Source organism: Nipponia nippon, unplaced genomic scaffold (assembly GCF_047370975.1).
Source record: "Nipponia nippon isolate SJK-2023a ecotype South Korea unplaced genomic scaffold, ASM4737097v1 scaffold_15, whole genome shotgun sequence".
In the NCBI taxonomy this organism is placed as follows: Eukaryota; Metazoa; Chordata; class Aves; order Pelecaniformes; family Threskiornithidae; genus Nipponia; species Nipponia nippon.
Genome location: NW_028262331.1, coordinates 6,330,561 through 6,356,508, shown reverse-complemented (window position 1 = coordinate 6,356,508; position 25,948 = coordinate 6,330,561). Strand labels below are relative to the sequence as shown.

Genomic DNA, 25,948 nt, shown 5'->3' with positions numbered 1-25,948 from the left:
CTGGAGCACAGGGGCGTTACACCTGAGGTTGAAGAAAGCAAACCTAGAGCTGCTCTGGGAAAGGGATCACTGGTAACAACGGGTCGAGAAGATCGGCAGAGGAATTCCTCACTCTTCTTTCCTGCATCGCAAGGCTCAAGTCCAAGTCACCCAGGAGCTAGAGCTTCTATGGAGGAGAGCCCTTGAGATTTGCAGAGGGAAATGGATAAGCAATTGATGCATTTTGCAAGCAATCAAGTTTTGGAAGCTGTGAGTGCACTGCAGATAAATTACTAACCATCAGCCAGGAACCAGTCGCTGATCAGCTGCACTCCTGGTGTAACGGCAGAGTGTGTCAGCTTTGACTGCTGGAGGCTTTAAGCCAACTGACGCGATGATGGAAGAACCAAATACATCTTATTTCACACGGGCTAAACACACACACGTTCAGATAGCAGCATCTCAGCTAACATCATAGGATGTGCTGACCCATCTGCTCGACACCGTGCGAGCGTACCGGCAGGGCTGCCACGCACCGTGATTTCTTTTGCATCTGCAGGAAGCCCGGACATAAAGCTGACGAAATCAAGGGAAATTCATGCTGCTTTGAGGTACCTCTGCCACAACACCGCCCAGGTAGAGCTGCAGCCACCGTGCGTGGGAGGAAGTGTTGCCATGCCGAAAAACATTTCTGAGTGCAGAAATGCTACTCAGAGCTTACTCTGGGTCTGAAGTGGATTTTTTTGGAGGAGGAAGGAGAAGAGGTAACAAGGAAGGGTATTGCTGTTGTAGTATACATGGGCTGTGCCTTGACTCTGAGAGCAGGCTCACCAGCAGCACCAACAGATGTTATTGAGTCCATCAGCTCAGATTCAAGCTACTCCAGTATCACTGTACCAGCGCTGGCTTCTTGGGAGAGAGACGGAGTCAGGCTGGGGTAAGGTCCTGGCATTTTGTCCTGCCATTCGCTGCAGCTCCTGCTGCTCTGTGCACCAGAGGTGACTGAGTGCAGAAGGGGTCACCAGGTTGTGAAGAAAAGGATGCAAATTAAGGCACTGCCTTCTAAGATTCAGCAAGAAGATCCTGATAAGATTTGCCATCACCAGTTCCCATAAGCAGAGTGTGGCAATCCGCTATAGGAGGCAAACGGGGCAGACTGATATTTCAGCATGACAAAACCTCTCGCTTCTCCAGAATTTCAAGATACTGCAACACTGGTGAGACAGCAAAGTACAAGACTGGAGAGGAAGCGTGGCATCCGCAGCTGCTGCCATTTCAAACACTGGGCAGCCAGCTTTGAGCTGAACATCACCTAAGCTGCATGTACACAATATCCTAATGGAGCAGAAGCGAGGAAGCCTATAGCAGCTCCCCCTCCCCATCTGATACAGCCCTTTCTTCCTTCCTTTCTCCCCACACACCAGCCAGCAGGCCGCATATTCCTGTATCACAACGTCCTTGTAGCCCTCTGGATGACAGCCAACACTTCTCCTCCCAGATCAGGGCTGCACCCAGCCCTGCCTCACGTTAACACCAAGTGCTACCCCAACACCCAAAGGTCTAACCCCCCTCCTAGGGCTAACCGGGTGTACGATGACACTAATGTCCATACAGCAGTTTCCCCCTACCGTTCTTCTCAAGATGATGCCAAAACCCAGACCGAATCCCTCTAAAGGAAGACCTTTTGGTGCGCTGCACGCAGCCACGTGGGTTCGTGGTTTTGCTCCTGGCACCAAGCAGAGGAGATTCCCCTGCTCTGGCTGGGGAAGAGCACTCGGCGGCAGAACCACGCCGGCTAACAGAGGGCTGTGGGACAAGTCACAATGGGCTGGGCAGGACCAGCACCGAGCAGAGCTCCCCACTGCCACCCGAGCAGCTCGTGGGTGTGCCTACGGACAAAGACACTAAAAATGCAATGGAGGAGAGAAAAAAGGAAAGGCCCTGCCCAGGTTCTGGTCCCTTGGTTACACCTCCTGATCCTTCAAAGCCCTGACCATGGGTCATTCCCTATGGGAGACTTTGGAGCACAGCACCAGACCCTTCCTAGGAACACAATACTATAACCATCCTTCCCAAGGCCCCCATTCCCCACACTTTTAAGCAAAATCCTCTCCACCCGAGCTGCCTCCCTTATTTGCAGGCACAACCTAGACCGGCACCCAAAGCCATATAAGCTCAGAGAGGCCAGCTGAGCTACAGCGGGGATTTGCCTGGCTGGGGCACTAATTAACATATCCCCCAGAAGATTGCTTCCTGCAGCTTTACTTGCTCATATGATGAGCAGGGCACTCCTCACCGCGTTTCAGGAGTGCCTTTCTCTGTAATCAGCCAGCACAGCACAGGGAGCAGGGCAGCTCTCGCCCCAGAGACGGACGCTTCCCTGCATGGGATGGGAAGGATCACGCCAGGAGGTGGCTGGGAGCCTGGGGAGCCGCACGCAGCAAGGTGCGGACCCCAGCTTCACAGATCCGGTTAACGGCGCCGATATAAGGACACAACCCTTGCCGTGGCACGCTCCATCTGCAGATTTCAGTGCCATCTGTGAGGGAGGCTGGATTCACTAACTGTGTTTAATACACGGGAGGAAACTAATGCACCAAGAAGCAAAATAACTTGCCCACATGTATTTAATACATTAGCAGCAGAGCCAAGGATATTACCATCTATTTAAGCCTTGGCACTCCTCTCTTGGTTTTCCAGCGACTTTGACCCTCTTGAGAGCACGGGGAAATTAAACCTGCGTTTTGAAGCGCCTGAGCTGCACGCTCTCACCCCAGCATCCGCCCTCCAGCCCCGCAGCAAACAGGAAATAAATTTAATCACCACCAATGCCACAAAAGCTCAGGCATGCCTGTGCTACTGGCAGCCCGTACTGGGGGCTATTCCTGCCCGCGTGTTAGAAATAACCATCACAGCCACACAGGGAGTTAGGCAGCTTTCCAGGACGAACTACACCTCTTTCTCAGCCCTGCAGGAGAGATGTTTTCTTCAGTACTGCCATTTTTAGTTGTGTTTCCTAAAGAAACCGGGTGTACACAACTGCACCATCTTTCAGTCTCTCCCCAATAGCTTTTGAGCCCTTCTGCCAGTTGCACCTCAGCTTTGAGAGGCAGGAGCTGGGTCACCCCTGCAAGCTTTGTGAAGATAAGCAGTTTTGTAAAAAGCAAGTAATCCGCCAGGGCTGCTTTGGAGCCAAAGGCTGTGGGGTGAACACAACACAACCTTTATTAGACACCAGAGGATCCACCGCAGCCCGCTGCTCCCTTCCCTTCAGCCTCTGAGCACGGGCCAGCACAGGAATTGCATATCACAGCTAAGAAGAATGAGCAATGCTGCACGCTGGATGCAGACAGAAACCCTTGGCAGGATAATTAGTGGAGGATAATTAGCACTTCATCTTGACCGCCACAAAGGCCACACTATTTGGTGATGCAGGGGGAGATCAGGCAGCGACTGCGAGGGAAGGGGAACCACCACGCCACGCCAAGCCCAGCTGAGGGGGAAGACAGGGAACCTAGGGGATAAAATAACCCAGGAATGTTCTGGGCTTGGGAATTAAATGAAACACATTGTTAGAGTTTGCTACTCAGGTTTCCCCTAATTCATAGAAATTAGAGTATTTTCTGCTGGAACATGGGTTTCACGAGTCTGAGACTGTAACCCCAGCCAGGAATAATTACACCCACCCAGCAGCATTTCCAACTCAAACCCAGCACAGGGGTGACAGGGGAAAAGCTGTCAGCTGGGGCTGAAAAAGTCCCTTTCACATCCGGCACTATACTGGAAGAGAGATTGATCCCCTGCGTGCATTTGTCTGGCTGGCAGGGAGGAAGGAGAGCGTCCCTGGCAAAACTAATCCCAAAGGACTGGAGATCCAGACATCATTCATGAAGGGCCACCAATGCATATCTTTGTTGTGCCCTTCTCCGGGGTCTGTTTGGGTGAGCCCCCAGCTGCTGCCTCCCTCCAGGTTCAGCACATAGCCACAGGCTGGATCTGCAATCCACGCATGCTCCTGCAGGGGGGTATGGAAAACAGAGGCTTCCACAGATACATCTAGTGGAATACACTGGTGTTAATGAACAGAAAGGGAGCTGTAGAGATAAAGACAGCTCCTAATGTCCTGCCTGCAAAACCACCTCCCTGACAAGCCTCGTAGCCAGGCAAGTGCCCAGCAGCATCACCATGTCTGGGCTAGGCTCGGGTCCTGCCAAGGGTTCACGTTACACTCGCCATGGCAAGCCCGGGCGGTGCAGCTGTGCTCAGGGCACGCTCACACCCCAGCGGGGACAGCCAGCCAGAAGAGTGGGGACCAAGGCTCAGAGCTGGGGGTGCATGGTTTGCACAGAGGGTGCCTGGCACACAAGTCCGCCAGCACTTGCACGCTCCCTTCCAAGCGTCTGAAGAGCTGCCGCCTTCCCCGCATGGCACGTTCTGCTGTCCCCAGCAAAGATTTAACTGTACGATCCCTTTGCATCCCCCAGAAAGGCTGGCTCAGCCAGGGATTATTGCTAAGATACCAGCCGCCTCACCCCGTGCACACCACAAACAGCTGAGCTGCAAAACAGGTTGCAGCAGCCAGATCTCAACCAGCCACGGCATTGCTCATCCACAGCCAACGCCGCCACCAGCTCCGCAGCAGTCCCAGCGCTCCGGGAGGGCTCTGCCCTCTGCTGCTGTCCCTGGGCTGGCTGTCAGGGAGGGGACCAGATGCTCCTGTCACAAAAGCCACTTTCAGCAGTGCTCAAGAAGGGACGGAGCTGAGCAGGGAGTGTGGGGGCATACGCCAGCCCCAGAGGGTTGTTGCATCAACCCAGCACAAGCTCTGCCAGCACTTGCCCGTCAGAGGGTTTAACCAGCCACTGAGAGCTGCCTGCTGCCCCGGCAGCTCCTGGGAGCCAGCCCAGCACGCTGCCACGACAACGTCCTCCTCAGCCGCCCCGGCTGGGCATCCCGATCTCCTGGCTGTCCCTCTCCTCCTAGCCAGCATCACCCGGGCCATGGGCTCAGTTCACGGCAAGGATCCTGTGCCACCCCTCTCTAACATCTGTCTCCCACCCTCCCTCTTTTCAGGACAGCCTGTCCCCCCACCAGTAGCACACAACATACCAGACCCCGATGGGCTCCAGACAGGCTTGTGGGGCAACTGCTGCAGCATTTGGCTCTTTGTTTTTATCAGCAGTTGCCACCCTGAGAGTCACTTTGCAAATCATGCTGAGGCTCTGGGGAAGGACACGGGCTCTAGGCAGCCCAGCAGCCCCACGCACCGACCAGCGGCTTCTGCGAGAGGGGGAAATTTGGCAGCTTCTTCAGGAGACTGCAAAAGCCTTACTTGGGGCTCCTGCAGGCAGTAGCGAGCTCTGGTTCTCAGCCCTATTCAAAGGCGACTGGAACAGAGAAGTATTGCAGATGCTTAAGATGCCACGAAAAATCACCAGGTGCAAAGAAAGCACCAGAAAAAGATCGTGAGAAAGAAGAACAGGATGCGGGAAGCCATTTCACCCAATAACCCTGAAGAGGGAAAGTCCTGATACGACACTAAGGAAAGTATCTGAAGATTCACCATCTTGCTTAAAATACAAATGAGATTCAAAATAAACCTCAAACCCCTGTGCCTCGTAATTAGCAGAATGTGCTTTCAACACCCTTCTAGATCTCTTATCTCTGTATTTACTCAGGGTAGCTTGGACAGCTAAATCAGCCCTGGCAAGTTCGCCTTTAGTTTCTCAGGTGCTCACACAGCGGTTCAGCACCTGGATTATCTACGGTGAAATGCGTATACTGCTCCATACGCTTCCAGCAGTTTACAAACGGAGGGAGCAGTCAGACAGCCCTTGCTTGGTCCTTAGTTTAACGCTGGGAGATACTCGGTGTGAGTATTAACACCAGACAGGCCAAAGAGCTCTACTAGCAAAGGCCTGGGCACAGAAACAGTTAAGACCCTGAAAGCCGATTAGTGGCGATCTGGCTTGGTTTGGGTGTCCAGGCTTCACAGAGGCCACCCTATAAGAACACGGAGGGAAGTGCCCCACTTTGCAAGGGTGAAACTGATCTCCCCCAGCCCCAAAATCCCCGCTGGAGCCCAGCACCACAGCCCCGCTCCAGCCCACGGGGGACAACCGACCACCGCTTGGCGCAGCAGCCCATGCTGTGGAGAGGAGCCGGGCTGTCAGCCCACGAGACTCTGCTTTTCATTTAGCTGGCAACAGCCACAAGGCCTGAAGAGAAGTGAAGCCCTTCCTCCCACACCAGCAAGGTGCAAACACAGCCCTCCTTTGGCTCCAGCCGCTCACTGACGGGAGCTGAAATCCTGTGCTGCGAGATGCACACTGGTTTCAGCCCTGTCGGAGAAGAGCCACGGTGAAAATAGATCAGCAGCCAGCATGGGTGACCCATCCATACAAGCTGGAGTGTTTGAGGGGTGACAGCTCAAAGAACTGAGGAAAGCTTGACCTCAGCTAGCACTGCAACAACTGCCAGCCCTTCCTTCAAAGCAACCAGCTCCCTCCAGAGAGCCAGAGCCCACCCTCAGCACCCAGCCAGGAGAGGGTCACTGAAGAAAGATGAAGGGAAAGGACACGGCAAACAATCCTCACAAGACGAGGCTTAGCTGGATTTTAAATCACTTACAGTCCTGCTTGTGCTTCCAGTCCTCCAGCATCGCAACAGCGAAGCCCCACGACGCCTCAACACGTGCAAAATGAACCGCTGCTGTGATTATCCAGCGGCATCTCTGCGTTGCATCAGCATTTAGCCTGACGAACAGCCTGGACACCACTCACATTGCTAGTGTCACCCCACTGACTTCAGATAGAGGGGGATCAATATGGTTCAAGGGATCAAAGGAAGGGGAAAGTAAATTACTGATTTGGTTTTCTAAACGTCTTCACAATGGATTTAAAAAAATCCTTGATCAAATATATGTCTTAGGGTTGTTTTTTTTTTTCTGCTTGTTCACCTTAAAAATGTCCAACAAGGACTTTCTGGTTCTGTCACAGAACTCACGAGGTCTCACCCACACACATTGAGCCTTGTGCTCCCTTCTTGAAGGGGAAGACCTTTGAACACAGAGCAGTTTTCCACTCTATGTTTACTGCATATTTCAAATTTAATAAGGGCGTTCAGAAGTCCCCTTTTCCCTCACTCAGTCCCCCTCAAAGTTGTTTTTAAGTGTCACCAGAAATGCCACCAATCACCTTTGATTTCCTCCAACCTGCAGTATCTCAACCTGACTGCTTTCTCCAGTGGTTCAGCGAGAGCAGTAGACAGGGACTAGCTTTCAAGTGGGAGAAAAGAAGGGAAAAGCAGAGAAGAAGCCTTCTCATCCACTGTACTAGACACAAAGGCAGAAACACCTCTCAGTCTAGGGTCAAGACCCTTGTAAAGTCCTCTGGGACAGAGAAGCTCCTAGATAACGAAGGCCTGAGCACAGCAGGTCTCTTGGACACGTGCACAGTATTTAAAGGTGAATGAAGGTCCATACCTGACTCCGTTAGATGCAGACAGTCCTGTGCTGGGGCCTCCAGCTTGAGGCAAAGCCCAGGTGCTCTGTGCATTGAGTCTCAGTGCTGACCTTGCTCCAGACAAAGTCGGTTTGTTATAGGGCACGAAGCCGACGCTGGAAGAACTTACTGACGCTGTCCTACCGGAAACCTGATGACTAGCAGAAGAGTTGGGAAAGTTTATCATGGAATGCCGGTAGCGCGTGGTGATGGGACCAGTCCCACCATTTAGCCAGCACTGCTGGCAGGAACAAGCCACCCCCGTGTGAAGGGGCGCCTGGGAGGCCGTCACCGGGTACGGGGCGTCCAAGCGCCTCTGAACGCCGCGGCGGAACCTCGTGGTCTTGTTGGTCTGGACTTGCGCCACAAAGTCAACTTCATAGTTGTAGCCCAAGGGTCCGAGATCTACTCGCTGGTGGTTTGTGGCACGGGCTTGCTCCAGGAACACGCAGACGTTCATCTCGTAGGGGGACCACCCGCCTTCATCGTTCTGCCACTCCCAGATGATGCCCTGCCCGGCAGCGGAGTCCCCGGGGAAGATGTGCCTGCGGACAGCTCGCATCGTCCCTGCATGGGGAGAAGAAAAAAAAAAAAATCACTTTGTGAGCAGAAAAGTAAGGGGGACCTGGTCTGAGGGACTTGTTTCCGCACAGATCTGCGGTGTCTGCGTCAGGGTGGCCTTCCTCACCTCTGCCTTGGCAGGGGCACTAACAGGCTTTCTCTTCCCGACAGGGCTGGGTTTGCTCACGAAGCTTACAGAAACACAACACCCCCGAGATCCCTGTCCCTCTGCCAAATCTGATTACGGGTTGGCAACAGGTTCAAAAGCTGCTGGGAGGAAGGGTGGGAAAGGAGGGAAGGAGAGAGGATGCAGAGACAGACACACCCAAGCACAAAGGCACAGCGATCACATATGCCTCCCCGATGTTAAAAAAAAAAAAAGTAAAAAAAAAAAAACAACAAACCAGGCTGAGGCACAGATCTGGTTAAAAAAACCCAACTCCCACAGCCTTGACAACAGAGTAACTATAGAGACATGACACCATCGGGAAGTGCTTTGCAGAAGTGCTTAAGGGGCTAAACGCCCACTTTGCTACACAAGGGTCTGAGCAATTTTGCTTTTGGGAGAGTGGGTGATGTCTCACAAGGCCCAGGATAAGGACTTTGGAGAGGACGGACAGGGCCAGCTTCTCCAGGCTCCTGACTGCTGGGAGATACAGCAAGACTACAGAGGAGAGGACAGCGAAGTCATTTGGAAACTGGAGGGAGCAGCTGTTCAGACAAAGGAAGAAAATGAAAGCAGACACACTGCTCTTGCAAGGCCTCTCGACAGCAACAGCAGGAGCTCAAAAGCCCCTGGAAGCCTGGCTCTCCAGGGAGACTTCACTCCTGGTTACTTTATTCCTTTCTTTACAAAAGAAAAAGCCTAATGAGAGGGAGGTAAGCCACCCAACAGGACAGAAGCTCTGCAACCTCTGCAAAAACAGGTTCCTGCAGCAGGGTCAAAACTGCTGCTGCTGGGAAAATCCTCAGCAGCACTCCGCACTGAGAAAGAGGAGCGGGAAATGCCGCGGGGCAAGCAAGTCTGGGGATGCAGGCAGGTGGGGGTGAACAGGGATGCGGCAAGTCCTTACGACACAGGAGGAGTTCAGAGAACAGCACCGAGAGGAAAAAAAAATAAAATAAAGCCTCCTAAGAGGTCATGAGAGTTACAACACTATGCTCCAGGACCCCAGGTGAACACGGGCATGTTTACAAGCATCTGCACCCAAAGCCTGCGGAGAACTGGCCCAGGATATTGCTGATGGCTCCTTGGGGGGCAGGCAACCCAAGCAAGCTTTGCACCCAACAAGTACACCCAAAAGAAGAGGGAGGACAGCCCACGTGGGACTCCACACTGCCGAAACCCAACTGCTACCTGTGTTCAGGCTCTGGCTGACTGAATGCTGGCTCGAGTATCTCTGCCTCACACTGCTGTTCTTTCTACCCCATCGTACCAGGGTATTACGGAAACTACTAGGACTTGACTCAAACCATAAGGGCATTAACTGCCTCCTCACTGCTAAAAATTCTTCTTGACAGCATGAAAGTCACATCTCTGCTCCTGTTGCACTTCTGGGCTTCTTTGTAAATGGCGCCGGTGGTTTCTGCACAGCGTTTTGGTGGTCAGACCATAATGAGACCCTGTGCTGGGGTGCAGGTGTGTCCCACGTGGCACTGCAGAAACTAAATCAGGAAAGACAGATCTGAGCTCCAGAGCTGACACAAAGGCTGAGGCTCTCTCAAAGGCAGAACGTGCCATATCAAGGAACAGCAGGACTCCCGTTTCTGCTGGGAAGCTGAAGGCACTGGGGACTGGAATGGCTTGCCTCAGCCCATGCAGGGGATGAGCAGCCAGGAGAGGTCCAGCACTTACTCCAAACCTCTGCTTCAGCAGCCAGAGCAGCACCAAGCGTCCTGCTTATTGCAGAGCAGGACTCTCCAGTGACACCATCCAACAGACAACATCTCATCATCGCACCTAAAAAGCTACTAGCAGCCAGTGAAGCACAGCAACATCCCCCCCGTAAGAACTGGGATTGAACCCCAACAGCTCGACCATGAAGCCCATGGATTCCTGTGGGACAAGGCCTTCCTCTGGCAGCAGTCAGGGCAGAAGGTGTCAGCAGAATCGAGCTGACCTTCCCCAGCCAGGAATCAACATCTTACATGGAAAAGCAGATGAAACAGCCAAGTGCAAACTCTAGCAATGACTGCTCCTATCCAGCAGACAAGTTCCTAAAATTTGGCACAACCTACGGCCTCAACAGGCAGGCAACATCAGGGATGGCCCCTGAGCAGGAGGAGGACAGGGGATGAGACTAGGCTGGAAGCGAGATGGTGAGAAATGAACTACATTTGGAGATGAGTGCAGGGAATCTGCTCCCAGGAGAAAGGGGACTACCACGGGTAAAGCAAGATGTCAGAAAGCCCGGCGGGACGCATCTCAGATGAGATCAGCAAGGCTGCCCCTGCTCCATCTGCAGGTCAGAAGCTAAAAGCAGCACAGAGAGGACTTGAGTTTGTAAGCAACCTGTATTTTTAACATCCCAAAACAGCAGCAGGGAGAAGAACTTTTAGGAGTCAATAACAAGACCAAAGCCATGCACTTGGAAAACATCCCCCTTCTCCCAGGCTGGCAGGGAAACCGACATTCCTCTCCAGGGTGGGCAAACAGCTGTGGTGAGGGGACAACTCCTGCTGCTCCCTTGCATTCGCTCCCAGCTAATCTGCCTCGACCAGCAGCTGAAGCCCACAGCTAATCCTGCCCGCAAGATCCCCCTGCACAGCTGTCATTCCCCGCTGGTGGGGATGCTGGTCCCGCTAACACTGGCTTCCTGTTATTCTCCCTGGCTTCCTTTGAAGAGCCTATTTGTCTGTCTAATAGCTAACGAGTAGAATACAACAGCCTATTTTTTGCTCAGTTTAAAGATTTTTCATGGGGATGTTTCCTGCAGAGATTCTTTTCTCCAGCTCATGACAAAGGTCAGCTGGCTGCTCGCTCAGAAAGGTTCAGGTTTAAGGCAGAGCCCTGCAGAGAGAAAAAGCTTTGCTTAGAACTGTGCCACTGAAAGGGGATATGAGAGCGTTTCCAATAGTCACATTGCAGAGCACACAGGTACTTGCGGAGGGAGGCTCACAGACCTGCCCGCTCTGATCAGCATCCCTCCAAATCGCTGGGAAACGCTGCAGGAGAGCTGTGAAGTGGAACCAGCCTTTTTGTTATTAACGACTCAACCACAGATCTCATCCAAAAGATGAGATCACATCAGCCAACATAATTTTCAAAATTGTATTGGGCTGTCCCCCCAAAATGACCAACTCCAAACCATCCTGCGATGGACAATATTCGCTAGGTGTTTTGAGATCTTTCACAAGGGTCTAAAGAGAAACAAGATCTTTGCGGAGAGACAGCTCCACTTGTGGAGAAGGATGTCCCATTTACACTAGGACATATCTTTCAGTCTCCCACAGGCACTCTGCTCACCCTCATCAAACCGAGCCGTTTCCTGACGGCCTGGGATTGCTGTCCATGTGTTGGAGCACTGGCTGAAAGGACAAGAGGCTGGAAGGTTCCTTCACAAGTTTGGCGTGAAGAAAACAAGAAACAGCCGCTGGTGCCAGCTCTGGTGGTCCATGCTGTATTGCTCAAAGCCACAGCCTCAGCAGGGCTTCCAGGTGCTCAAACAGGCCATGCTGAACCAGACCTGCCAAGGCATCCAGCTAAGAAAGCTCCTCATCCAGGACACCGCTAGGAAAAACTAATCCTAAGGTCACCACGTCAGAATAAAACCACAGATGCAGCTGTGATGACCACTCGCATTTGCTCCAACCACTTCCCTTTCCTGTAGGAATTGCCCAATTGTGCAGTTGATTCAAGACATTGCTCACTTACTGCTTCAGTTGGCAGGAAACCAAAGCACTGCCCATCTCTAAAGCTTGGGGTGATGCTTGACTGTGTCCTTGGGTGATGGGAAAAATGTTGGCAAAGGGGAAACTGATGCACAGAGCATTTTCCAAAGCAGCCATTCATGGGGGGTGTGTAATTTGGGATCTCCCTGGATTTTCCAGAGATGAAGAGGATGCATTCCACCCCTGCCTTCTTTCTAAGCTACAGCTGCTCAGCACATCTGGAGCAAAAGAGGGTAGGAGTCATCTCAGCAAATTCTGAGCTGCTAGCCTCAGCAACCCCAAGAGAGATGAGATGAGAATGAAAACTAGGTCTCAATCCTGCTATTAAGACCAGCCTGCCCTTCCTCCCTGGGAGGAAGCAAGCCAGCCTCGTATAGCACAAGTGCGGGGAATATTCTGCTGCAGCATTACAGTGTTCTGCGGGGGCTGCAGGCTTTCGCAAAGCAGCTTGCGCAGGGCGGCATGCCAAGGTAAAGCAGCTGGCACTCCAGTCACAGAGGGAACAAGGGATTCAAACGGGAGGGTCTGAATCGTAAAAAGGCCTTTTTATGCGAGTGGTCTTGAATGGACGTGGGTGGGGGGAGGAAGAAAGTTTACAGCTCTGGCTCACAAACTCTGAGCTCCAGAGGTCCCGTGATGAGGCTCCTTAAGAGATCACTACCGCCTGCCTGCGCCCAGCCCCGCAGATTCACACCAGCCAACACTGATTCGCTCACGTGCTACCGTGCTGGGCAGCAGACAGCACCAGGAGGGAAGCAGACACGCCACTTGTCAAAGAACTGCCCAGCAGTGACAGCAGAGCTTTGTAGGGCTCCCCTGTGCAGAACAAGGTCCCGTTTATCTCCAAGCATGCAAGCAACCTCATCAAAACCCCAGCATGGGCAGGGAAGCTCCCTTACCTGTATCCTGCCGGAACTGCGTCAAGCTTGGGATGTCGATGACGTAGGGGGCCAAGACAGGATCCGCATGTCCCAAAGGGATGCTGCTGGCAAGCCCCGACCCCGAACGCCGGCCCTTCTGCTGAGAGGCCTGAAAAACCTGTTCAATGTAGCTGCAGACATTCCCTCGGTAGGGCCTCCACCTGCCAAATTCATCCTGCCATTCCCACACCGCCACTGCTGTTGAGTTGCTGCTGTGCCCCGGGGCAGAACCGGGGAGTCCGGACGGCCCAGCTGAACTGCTTCCTGCTCCCTGAGCTGCTGCCATGTTCCTCCCTGAGGTCTGGGCACGCCGCAATTGGAAGTGGCAGCTGCGCTGGCTGGCCTTAGACCATTTTCTTCTGGGGGACCTGCAGCAAGAAACAAAGAGAGCACACGGAGCTGAGAACGATGCCTCAAATCCACCCCACCCTGGATCCATACCACACAAGCCATTTAAGAGAGGGAAACAAGCTCAGCCTTTCGCAGAAGATGCTCACTATGCATTTAGGAGACTACAGAGAAGTGGATCGGCCTCAAAACCCTCTGGTCAAGGGCAAATGAGGTACCACCACCCACTCCCTGCCAATGGTAGCAACTTTTCTTGCCAATTTAGAGCAAAACCTCTTCAGAGAGACTCAGCTTCTTGTGGTTTGTGGCCCCAGACACCACCAGTCGCTGCAGACCTGTACAAAACCAGCCCAGAGCTGTCGCTGATCTGCACTGGGCTGATCCATAAGCCCTGACCCGAGTCCAGATGCCAGGAGCGTGCCAAGGCAAGCGGCCACTCCACATCCCTCCCCGCCTGTGCTCAGCGCCGGTCCTGGCAGCGTTACGCTCTGAGCACCCCGACGTGAGCTGCCAGCTTGTGAGCAGGAGCTCTCCGAGCACTTGTGCGCACGAATGACTTAGTTACACAAGCAGTTCCCAAAGTCTTCTCACTGATCTGAGCTCCAGGGTTACAACATCAGCTCCATTCAGGCTTCTGATCACTCAGTTTTGATCCAGGATCAGTCCCTTGACTCCTTCTGCACAGCGTTATACATGCACACAAAGCCAGAAGAAAATCCTTTATGCACAGTCTGCAAATCACAGTAATACATAGGCTGAGTGTGATCTGAGCGAAGAATGGATGGGAATGAGTACGGAAGCACCAGGAGGTTTATTACCAGGGCGTAATAAACAGCTTTTGCTGAGGGCAGAGATTTAGCACGGCTTCAGGACACCTAGGCTTCAGGACACCTAGCCGCAGCTTCTCAGGTTGGAAAACAAGGAACATCTTGAAACAAGGGACAATCTGCATCAACAAAGACTCAAGCCATTAAGAGATGATTTGGAGGAGAAGGGAGGATGGGGTAGGAGCCTTAAGACATCCAGATAAAGACACAAAGGGCAGTGAGTAAATCCTAACGACTAGAAGGGACAGGAAGCAGAGACAAAAGATCACCATCACTCTTAGCCCCCAAGGGATGTAAAAACAGCAGACCCAAAGCCATCACATGGCCGCCAAGCTGGCCAAGAGACACCAGAGGTCTGATACTTGGCATTCCTTGTCTGCTGTATCATTGCAAGGAATCCTGTCCAGACCATCTGGACACATGTGTCTTGATGCCCCAATGCCAGACAGACCACTTGGAGATCCCCGTGTTGGTGCTCGTGAGCAGGTGGGTACGACTGTGAATGAGCGAAATTCATTTTGTTTTAAAATAAAGTTGGCTTCTCCCTCCTAAGGTCTCACGTCACTGATTGCTCGCTTAACTCCCAGCAGTCAGCAGGGAGCTATGAGCTTCCTTCCCATCAAATGGAAAAGTTCAGGTCTCCCAAGAGGCAGAGAAGCAGTGGGTGGCTTCCACTGGAGGATGCCATCTGCACGGAGAATGACATCCCTGCCGGATGGGGGAAGATCCCACGCTCCGTGGAGCGTCCCATCCATCATGCTCGCGTGGCTTTCTAGCTTAAAAAAGAAATAGAAAAAGAGCGAGCAAAGAACAGACACGCCCACATGTCTGCATTTATAAGAGGAAAGCAACACTTTCTCCAGGAATTCATTGTAAATTAGTTCATGAGCTGCTCTGAGATTTTCACAGAACACCCCCAGCTCGACTGGTGTTGGTGACAAACTGCTCTAGATCACCAACAGAAGACCCCGGTCTCTGCAAGTGATCTTTTCAATGTAATTTGTTCTCCCCTAATGCACCACGGATGGTTATTTTACTGCTCAAACCAGCAAATTAATACTTGAGGTATCAAACCCAACACCTGCCTCTGCCAGCTCTTTTTATGGCAGGTTTCACACCAACACACCTCCTCCTCAGGGACACCAGCGTGTCCACGCTCGACTTGCACCAGCGTGAGCCAAAGCAGGGCTGCAGGGTTTTCTGTCCTACCCACCTGCATCAGGTGCTCTCAACCCCAAAGAGAGAACCAACACCAGTTTTGCCCCAAAGTTGTTGTTACCAAATATTCATCTGCACATCCTACAGCCACAAGCAGAGCAGGAGCTGTTTGGAGGGCGTCGGCGATTCGTTTTACTTCCTTTTTGAAACACAGCAGCAGGAAATGGAAAAAAGAGGGTATCCCAGCAGAACAGCTGCCTCCTTCATGTACCACCTCGCACTTGCTGGGACACTGGCCGAGAACAGCCGGGTGACAAAAGCTTATTGCTCACCCCCTCGGATGGCAGCGATGCTTTGAATCCTGGACCACACATGCTGACCAGCTCCTACAGGCGAGCAAAGGTACCCGGACTGGCTGTAGGCGAGTGTCGCGTGCTCCAACATTCGCTTCCCCATCAGAACGGAAAAATATTTCCTGCGCTGGGACTGCTGGTCCAAAGGAGGAGCAAGGGGCGTATTTCAGCCTCCTGCCAGTTCTCGCTTCTGAACGCTGCTCGTGCCAGCAGCTGTTTGCATGGATTGGGAAGTGAGGAATGCGGGAGAGCTTCAGTAAGCCAAAATTACACGAGTCCCTGAGTTAAGGCAAACAAGAGAAATAAAAGGCCTGAAGTTGCAGTTCCTTTCCGCTCTCCATGAATCCAGCAGCACACAAATATTAAAAGCGGAGAAATTCAATACCAGAGCTGCTCATGCAGTTTTCAGCCTACCCCCTCGGGCTGCTGTCTGCGTTACAGCAAGGCAGAGAGGGTTTGGGGTGGGCAGCTAACAGAGCTGTGCTGAGACGCCTGGCTGCGGCCTGGGATGCGTTATGCACCCCCCTTTACCAGCACCGCGTTTTGGATGCTAGCAGCAGCAGTTCAGCTGCACCAGCTCCTTCACGCTGGCTCTGTCCTTGGAAGGCTGGCAGCCCAGAGAGCGTAGCTACACGTCTTTGCTAAAATCCCATGGACTATAATGCTTCGAGCTTTAAAAATGCCTTGAAAAGCTAAAAGTCATACCAACCCCTAAAAGCGACGTTTATTCAGCAAACATGCCTAGCTCCAATTAGAAATCCTATGGGCCACCTTGCCCCAAATGAAAACAAAAGCACGACTACTTGAAGAGCATACTTAAATATTCCATCCAACTGCCCTCCACTTAGGAGGTAATTTGTAGCTTGGGCTCAGATCTTGAATTTGGATTTGTTTGGTTGGATCTTTACACCCCAGCACATCTACCCACATGGATTTAATCGTGGACTTGGACAGGAACAGAATTGGGTGCATTTGGTTGTGTTTCCCAGCAGATTCACTCCCTGCTCCTCAAGCTCCAGCAAATGGTGGTGAGAAAGCTGGGGACAGGCAGGTGGGAATTAAAGCATTTGAACGACATGTTTAATTCTCAAACCTGTTCTACTTCCAGGAAGCATAATTTTCTTTCACTTTAAATGCAGGATCTTAAAATTCACGGGTCTGAGATGATTTCTAAAAATGCCAAGTCCCTTTTTAAGTTTCTGAACTGAAGTTGCCAGCGTTGATAAAAGTTTAAATGATATGCTAGCTTGTACCTGGAAAAGAAAAGGCCTCAGGAGCCCTTGAGCTGGGCTGCATTATAAAAATAAAAATCACCAGATCAGTAAAACAGAGACTTTTCAGCAGGTTGCTCAGAAAAGAGGGTGCCCAGGAGGGATTTGTTAAGCACCACTAACACCACATGAGAGATGGGACTGGAAGGGCTGCAAAGAGCCCACGGGAAAAGATTACACATGGATCAGGAGAGCAGGTACAGCAGAGGGAGGCAGCGGGGCTGTAACGAGCCCGTGACCCTGCGCAGGGCGCGGGGCTGGAGCAGCGTTATGGGTGCCCTGCGCCACCCTGACCCCAAACCACCCCGCCAGGGCCCCCCACATCATCTGATCCGCACTTCTGACTGTGAGATAACTCACATCTAAGCACATCTTTCCGGACACGAGCACCCAGCACCAACTAGCACGCAGCTAGCAGCAACCAAGGGTAATACCAGAGCAAGGTGGTAGAGGGGAGGTCGAATGAAGAACTCCAGCCATGCAGATCGATCTGTCCTCGACACGGTCCTGCCTTCTCCCAGCCTTTGCTGACCCTCGCGGCACAAGGTGGCTGGGTTGACAGCCAAAAGAACAGAAGAAATCAAACCCGACCGCTCCAAACCTGGACTCCTTCCATTCAAAACAAGCTTTAAGAGAGTTCCCTTCGGAGAAGAAAAATAAAAACAGCAACCGAAGCGGAACAAAGCTTATCAGAGGGCTTATTTCAGGCACGAATGAATAGGAAAGCGGAGGCAGCGAGAAGAGGGCAGGTACACCTGCAGACAGGATCGCACCAAACCCACTCCTCGCTTCTGGGCACCGAGGCGGGTTGTTTATTCGTGGGGAGGCTGTTTATTTGTGGGGGTGCAAACCTGGCGAGATCTGGAGGGCTCCTCCGGCTTCCCGAAAGCTTCGGCTCGCACCAGCAGGGCTCGTCCCCTGCCCGTAGCCGGACGGCACGGCCGGGCCGCCGGGGAGGGCCAAGCCAAGCCCCGCCGAGGGGAGCCGGGGCTGGGGGCCAGCCGGGCCGCTGCCGCCCGTCCGAGGGCTCCGGCCCAGGCTGGCAGCTCCCGGCAGCACCACGGCAGCCGCCTCCCGGCTTCAACACGGCGCCCCCCCCGCTTCAGACACCCGGTTACCCCGGGGTAAGGCGCCCCCGCGGGCCCCGCAGGTGCAGGCGGGTTTGTCCGGGCGGCACCGGTCCCCCCTCGGGGGCGGCGGAGGGGACGGGGCCTGCTGCGAGGGGAACCGCGCTCTCGTCCCCCGGGCCGAGCGGGGGAACGGCCTCCCGGGCGCGCAGGGCAAGGCCCGGCTACCGGCCGCCCCCCCGCCCCGCGCCGCCGCGAGCGGGCTGGGCCCGGGGCGGCCGCGCGCCGGTACCGGTCGCTCGCCGCCGTGACGGCCCCGCGGGAGGCCCCTCGCCGGCGGCCCGGGCCCCTCGCCCACGGGGAAAGGGGCCGCCGGCGCTGCCCGCCCCCGCGCCGCCCGCCCCGGCCCCGGCCCCCGCCGCGCCCCTCACCCGAGTCCCGGCGGCGGCTGCGGGGCGGCCGCGTCCCGGCCCGCGGCAGCGGGAGGCAGCGCGCGTGCGCCCGCGCGGCCGCCTGGGGGATGGCGGGCGGGGGGCGGGGCCGGCAGCGCCCGCGGGGCGGGGGAGCGCGTGGAGCGCGTGTGCGCGGGGATGCGGGGGGGTGCGCGCGTGTTTGCGCGTGAGTGTGCGCGCGCGCGCGTGTGAGTGTTTGTGCGTGTCTGTGGGTGTGCATGTGTGTGAGTGGGTATGCGTGTGAGGGTGTGCGTGTATGTGAGTGGGTGTGAGTGGGTGTGTGTGTGCGCGTGGGAGGGGGTGCATGTGTGAGTGTGTGTGTATGTGAGTGGGTGTGCGTGTGTGTATTTGAGTGCGTGTGCATGCGTGTGTGTGTGCGAGGTGTGTGTGAGTGGGAGTGCATGTGTAAGTGTGAGAGTGTGCATGCATGTGCGTGCGGGTGTGCGGGTGTGTGCGCGTGTGAGTGTGTGCATGTGTGCGTGAGGGTGCGTGTGTGTGCATGTATGTGAGTGTGTGTACATGTGTGAGAGTGTGTGCATGTGTGTGTGTGTGTGCATGTGTGAGAGAGTGCACACGTGCGTGTGTGCGATTGCATGTGATTGTGTGAGAGCTTGTGCGTGAGCGTGTTTGTGTGCATGCACATCTGCAAGTGTGTGTGCATGTGTGAGTGCGCATGTGCATAAGTGTGCCTGAGTGTGAGTGTGTGCGTGTGTGAATGTGCGTGAATGCGCGTGAGTGTGCACGTGTGAGGGTGTGTGTGTGAGTGGGGGGAGGGTACTGTGTGTGAGCGGGGTACTGGGTGCGTGATGCTGGGTGCGCGAGTGTGTGCGTGTGTAATACTGGTGGTGTGGGATACCACGTGTGTGTGAGTGGGGTTGTGTGTGAGTGCACGTGTGTGCGTTACTGTGCGTGCAACGCTGTGGGTGAGAGATACAACATGTCTGCGAGTGGGAGCGCATGTGCGTGTCACGCTGTGTGAGTGCGACACTGTGTGTGCGTGACACTGTGTGTGCGGTGCCGTGAGTGCGATACCGTGTGAGCGCACTACTGCGTGTGCAAGAGATGCTGTGTGTGTGCGAGCACGCGTGTGATACTGTGCGTGTGCAGTACCACATACGTGTGATACTCCGCATTTCTGAGCGTGCGAGGTACTGTATGTGTGTCCCTGCGCTTGTGAGCGCGCGAGCGGGTGTGAGAGGCTGTGCGCTCGTGTGTGACAGCAGGCGTGCGCGTGAGGTCCCCGGAGCCGGGGGCAGAGCGGTTCCGGCCGTGCCCCTTGCACGCTGCCTGTGCCCCTTGCACGCTGCCCGTTCCCCCCGCGGGCGGCCCCGGGTGGGCCAGAGCCGCTTTGCTCGGCGGCACTGCGCGGACAGCATCACCCCTTGTCCGGACAGCGGGACAGACCCCCAGCCCCGCCGCCTGTGCACTGCCGGGGGTCCGTCACCCTTGGGGGACACACGCGCGGGTGCCCGTCACCCCCGTGTCCCCCTCCGGCTCCTCAGACCCCCGGGAGCCCCGGGACCCCCGGCCCAGAGGAGCAGCGGGGCCGCGCAGGCGATGCCCGGCAGCTGCCGGCCTGGCCGCGGGCAGGGCTGGGAATGGCCCGGAAAAGGAGGGAATCGCCCGCTGGATTAGAGGGCTTTGAAAATACATTTTTCCCGTAAAGGCGAGCGACGGAGAAGGAGATTTCTGGCTTGAAAAGGCCTGGAAACGGGGAGAAGCGCAGGGAAGTTGTCATTTCTCTGCCCAAAATCCTGGGGCGACCTGAAGCGGGCGCTTTGCAGCAGCGATGCGGGGTTGGGAGGAAAGAGCAGGAGCGGACGTGGCCTGGCCCTTCCTCGGTTTTGCAGCTTTGAAGACCTTTTTATTTTGATGCCTTGTGTTCAAATCGTTTTTTTTTTTTTTTGGTCGTACCTAGTGAGAGAGGTGTCGGCGCTGACGCTCAGCGGTCGGTACCCAGCCCCTGCTCTCCCCCGTGCCCTGGACGGCTCCCATCCCGCTCTGCTCCTGCTTTGGGTTTCTCCTGTCTTGCACCGCTCCTCTGCTGGGAATTTGCGCGGAGCGAGGCAGGGCAGGGAGCGGCGCGCGGCCCCCTCCGGAGCGGAGCACGGGCCACGGGTTTCCCTGGGACAGGTGGCACTGGGGTCTTCTCCTATGGGTTCTGCAATATCTTGGGTCCAAGCTACAGAATTTGCTCCTTTTAGAGAAACGTGAGACATACGTACGCTCCCAGTGCGGTTACCTCTATCCCCGTGGTTCAGCAGAGCCTGTGACACCTCCGGCTCGTTAGAGGTGCGGCCTCTAATGAAGCTTAATGGTCTGGACGTTGTCTGTGGGAGCTGCTTTCCAGACACGGACTCATCCCGCTGAAGGTGGCCGGGGAGTCCCGGGGGGCTGTGACCACCGGAGCCCCATTCAGCCGGGGGCTGCTCAGCTGCTCAGCTCCACCCTTCAGGAGAGTTATTTTTGGTTTTATTTACATTCATGTAAATGAGAAACAACCCCCTGGAGATCACTGCCGTGTTCGTTGCCTGAGCACGGGATGAGGATCGTTGAATACAACGCACGTGTGCAGCAGGTATCTCTGCCAACAGCACTGCTTCCTTCCAGCCGCCTGCTTCATCCCGATCAGCCCCCTCGCGAGACGTCTGCGTTTATTTAGAAACAACGTTAATTCTGGAAGACCTTGCAGATAGGTGGGTTACTTCTTAATACGGTGTTAGAGGTAGGTCAGAGCCCACCTGGGTTTTTCCCTCGATGGGTGCTTCGGCAGCAGAAGTCAGAACCGCCACCAAGGCATTTCAGCATCAGGCAGCATTCACCAGTCCTTATCAAACGACTTTAAACTTCCCCGGACTTTAGAGCCAGCAGCACTGATTCACCGCGACGTGCCCTGATACGCCTGCTCCAGAGGTGCGCCCAAAGGCTTATAAAAACAAAGTACATTATGCTTGGACTCAATAATTATAGCAGAAATACCATGCAGAACCACCTTACACCATAGGCGTGGAGGGATATTGTGAAGCTCTGCTTCCTGGGTTAAATACACAGGACATCTTTACAGCGCTTATATAGGGTCAGTTTTCTGCCTACAGAAGATGTATGGTGCTGAGCACGTAACCATTGCAGCCGCGGTAAAAATCCTCCGGAGCCGTATCTCCCTGCAGTTCAGCCTCGTACGCAAATGCCCATGGATTTCTCTGCTCCAGGATGGATGAGAGTGTCACATACTTGAGTTCAAAATACTCACAAAGTACTAATAATTGCCAAATGTGACTGATAGCCTGCTTGTAACGTGTCTGTTTAAGCAATAAGTTTCACATTTACAGCTCAGGTGCTTAGAATTCCTGTCTCCTGCGGCTGTAATAAGGAACCGAAGAGCGATGCGAGGATTTTTTTTTTCCTTTCTACCTCGATACACACAAGCCTGAAAAATAGATAGGTACGCTTTATAAAGCAGACTCTGATCCGTGTGGTTGCACAGGTAGACAGGCATTAAATATCCTCTGATCCTAAACAGGAACAGGTTTCAGGGAGAATCGAGGAGGGTGAAGAATAGATTATATTGAGCCTGGCAGAGCTACGTGGCATGGCTGGAAGATGAAGAGGTGCTGCAAGTTGGGAGCAAGGAGTCCTGGCTGGTGAGGGAAGCTGGGCGAGGGCTTCAGATGATGCTGCAGGGTCCGAAGGGTGCTACTGGTAAGGGCTGCAGGGTGTCTATGGGGTTGGGGAAGAGCAGAGGTGCACTGGGTGTAGTCACCAGGAGAAGGGAAGGGCTGTACGATGGGGAGAAACCAGCCAGGTGGTGGCTGAGCTGCGGGAAGAACCTAGAAGTGCCTTGGATTTACTTTCTTCTTATTATTATCCTTTGGTTTTGAGCAGGGATTCATGAGGCGATCTGGTAGGACATCTTGCATCAGGGTACGTGGGAGGCTCTGTGGGGCACGGTGGATGGCTGAGGTAGCTCAGCTCAGCAATGCAAGCGCTTTGCTGGACCTCAGTCATCCTCTTCTCATACCTCTCCCTCACGTGTCGCAGCCACAGCTGTACGCCACGATGGTCCAACACCCTGGAAGGGGGTAGCAGAGCCGAGGCACCATGTACAACATGAATCCTGGGCCTGATGAACAGCCGAGACCATCAGACCCCACTGCACAAATTCCTTCAACTGCTTTGTGCGATGGTGGCTGCAAAGATGCTCGATGCTCTCTGAGCTTGAAAGGTGAACCTCAGTGTCCTGCTCTCCAACGGACCCCGTTTACTCTTCACAGGGATGGAGACCTCAGAGTCCTCACTGTCTGCAAAAATATTTGATACAATATTTGATAAGATTTTTACCCTAACGATCCACAGCGTTTAACATACTCTCTTATGCTTTTTTTTCAGATGGATCCCTTATTTCCCGCACTCACACGCTGAAACAACCTTCTCTGCATGCTCCCCAAATCAGTATGCAAGGCAGCGAGTCCTCCAACATGGGCTCATCTTCTGGCTGAGCCATCCGCACACTGGGCTAACTAGCCAAATATTTGCTTTCTCCCTGTTTCTTTTCTTGCAGCGAGGCTGGAAGGCTGTCAACTTAATTTCCCCATGGCTGCTCCATCTCATGTGTTTTTGACTCAAGGTCCTGCACTAATGTATATAAAACCTGATGCTCGAGGCTCTGTTAAATTGCCAGGGTTAGCCCGTGCTCTGGGGAATAGCCTGGCCACTTAGAAAACTGTCTGTCCAAGCTACGCTGGGATTGCTGCGGCACTCTGAATTCACAGCCCACTTGATTTCAGATTAATTTCCCTGAGCAGCCAAACCTGAAGTGACAGGAACTAGGAAGAAATTCCTCTGCAGGCAGAGGATAATAGGTGAAATTTCGTTTCATTTTCCTCTGCAGCAGCTGCTGCCAGTCCCTGCCAAGGACTGATTAGACAAAGCGGAGATGGGATCTGTTACAGCCATCCCGCTCTTACCGGGTGACCTTGCTCTCCGATACCTGGGATTTGGCTGCTGAAGGGGAGGTGTCCCTGGTCCCTGCTGGTGGTGGGAGATGCTCTGTCAGCTCTGCTAACCTCCCTGTGCCCCACTGCCTGCCTTCTCCAGGGAAATCAAGGAATCATGAACGATTTGGGTTGGAAGGGACCTTTGAAGACCATCTAATCCAATCCCCAGTCATGGGCAGGGACATCTTCCACCAGATCAGGTTGCTTCAAGCCCCATCCAACCTGACCTTGAACACTTCCAATGATGGGGCATCTGCAGCTTCTCCAGGCAACCCGTTCCCATGCCTCACCACCGTCATCGTAAAACATTTCTTCATTACGTCCACTTTAAATTTACCCTCTTTCAGTGTAAAACCCCTGCCCCTTCTGTCGCTACAGACCCTGGTAAAAAGTCTCCCTCCATCCCTGCCTTTGCAAAATCCAGCCGAGAAACCGCCGATGCCGAGTCCTTTGGGCCGTGTGCTCCTCTCGCCTGCTCTGGCTGTCCTCACCTCCCCATTAGTGCTAATGAGGGACAGCACTCTCCCTGCTCCGCCTTAGGCCGGCTTTGCCCATCCCTGCCACCCCCGGAGCAGGCAGGTTCCTGGGGCTGGCACCGGCAGAGCTTTGCTTTCTGCCCGAATCCAACCCCTGTCCCAGCTGCTTCAAGCATTTCTTCCTGAAAATGCATGCCACCTAGTGCACACTCAGCCGTGTGGCAGCCCAAAATGCGATCCGTCCCTCCGGAGGTCCTTCAGGCTGCCCCTGGAGCTGGAGCTTTTCTGGATCAGCCTGGAAGAAGCGGCAGGCTCAGACATGGCATCTCCATCCCATGCAGGTCCCTGCACTGGCAGGCAGCGATGTCCACCCCGTCTGTCCGTCCCCATGCAGGTCACCACTTCTCAGTCACACGCTTCGGCACGGTTCGAGCTAGCTGGCCTTTATTTAAAAGCGCTTAAGCTGTGGCTGCAGCAGTCCCCTCTAACCCCAGTAATGCTTCAGCAGAAGCTGGCTGCCTGTGTTCCCCGGTGGTGGCAGACATGGGCAGAGAAGCCACCGAGCACTAGTCCCAACGGACACATTGTATGTAAGCCGGTGTTGTCCCATAGGATCCCACTGCCGGGAGCCCAGTGTAGGGTGAGGCTTCACCCCCGAGAGGTAATCTCATGAGAGGGCACACGGAAAAGGGAGGGAGCTACAGGTGTACCCCAGAGCTAATGGTCCACAGCGAGCGCCTTTGCTGTGACCGACTGTGGGGACTCAGCTCCTTGTTTCCCATCCCCTCTTCCATCCTGTGGTCCGTGCCTGCTCCTCTGCAGCTCTGGATGCCAGCCCACGGCACGGATCGGCTGGCCCTCCGCAGAGCCGCCTGTCAGCGCCGTGTCCTTGGGCTGCTCTTTCTCACTGGGCTGGGGTGGTTTCTGCAGCACGTTGGAAGCAGATTCCCGGGAGGAACAAAGGTGATTTTGTCCGGGGAGAGGATGGGTACCTCTCCCTGAGCTCCAGCTTGCTGCAGCCAAGGGCAATGCTGAGCCTCTCTGGTGGCTGCAGCTGCCCTTTCTGCAGCCCTGCCCTTCCTTTGGTGCTTACCAGCTGCCAAAAAATATGTTAAAATTAGCACTTGGGTTACCGAATAGCACAGAGGTGTGCTGGGACCACAGCTCCAGCTGCACCGAGGCAGGGCTTGACACCAGGACAGGGGAACCAAAATGCACTCATACTGTGCTTACATCTTCCCCTTCTCCTAAGACTGCTGGACGCCGGCTGGTTTGGCGTGTGAGAGCTCCTCTCCCGGGACCCCACATCGCAGGGTCCCATCAGCTGCCCGTGCTCTGGAGCAGCAGGAGGAGCGGAGGAAGGCATGGAAGGAGAGGAGGCTCCATCCTGCTGCAGGCACAGCATCCTTCATGCTGGTGCTCCCCAAAGTGCAGGCAGCAGTGAGAAGGAAACCCATAAATACACGGTGATTTAGCTCAGCAATCAGCAGGGGAAACTTGTCGTTCATTATAAGCCAGCTAACGGCTCACAACAGCAACTGGTGTCCTGAGGAATAGCCCCGTCCTTTCCTCCTGCCAGCAAAAGGATGCCTTCTGTTTTAGCCTGTGGCTTTTTTATATTGCACCAGGCCCTTCTTCTAAATCGCCAGCATATTTCCTGGCAATGGCGTAGTACATACAAATGGGTTTCTCTCTCCTCTCTGTATTTTCCCAGCTAATTGAAAAGGGAAGCTTTTTTTTTTTCTTTTTCTGAAGGCTCTGTGTTTTCTGCAGATTTATGAGCCACTATTTTTCCCCAGCTTCCACTCATGACCGAGCTGCTGCCATAAAAGAGATTTGGTGACAGCTGCCATAGATGCCATCCACCCTGCTGCCGTAGGAAGCTGTGGCAGATGCTGCTCATGGCACATTTCAGATGCTGAGTGGATGTGGGCACGGTCCTGCTCAGCCCTGACGCCTCCAGAAGCTCCCATGAGCATCACCGATGGCCCGGAGTGACTAGGCAGCAGGACCATCACGAAGGACAAAAAGAGCTTTTTCTTCCTGGCAAACAAGAGACCAGCCCTGCTGCCCTGTGGAATTTTATAATTAGCCTTTCTTATGTTGTGGCTGTTCCTTGAATAAGGCTGGCTGTGTTTTCTCTTCCTCG

At 54.2% G+C, this 25,948-nt stretch overlaps 1 protein-coding gene across 7 annotated transcripts in view; it reads right to left on the bottom strand.

Annotated features, from left to right (window-relative positions):
* DTX2 (deltex E3 ubiquitin ligase 2) overlaps positions 1-18,396 on the bottom strand; it is a 39,159-nt gene extending 20,763 nt beyond the window's left edge. The window contains exons 1-5 of one of the 7 annotated variants that reach the window (XM_087751762.1): positions 17,662-18,262; positions 17,245-17,360; positions 15,519-15,818; positions 12,833-13,221; positions 7,463-8,048 (exon numbers count right to left, since the gene is read on the bottom strand). In XM_087751762.1, the coding sequence (XP_087607888.1) occupies positions 7,463-8,048; positions 12,833-13,139 (893 nt within the window). In that variant the 5' untranslated portion in view covers positions 13,140-13,221; positions 15,519-15,818; positions 17,245-17,360; positions 17,662-18,262. Of the gene's footprint in view, positions 1-7,462; positions 8,049-12,832; positions 13,222-15,518; positions 15,819-17,170; positions 17,190-17,244; positions 17,389-17,661; positions 18,263-18,308 lie in introns of those variants that run through there. The other 6 variants (XM_087751755.1, XM_087751757.1, XM_087751761.1 and 3 more) reach the window with 6 other exon arrangements.
* Between the last annotated feature and the right edge of the window lie 7,552 nt (positions 18,397-25,948).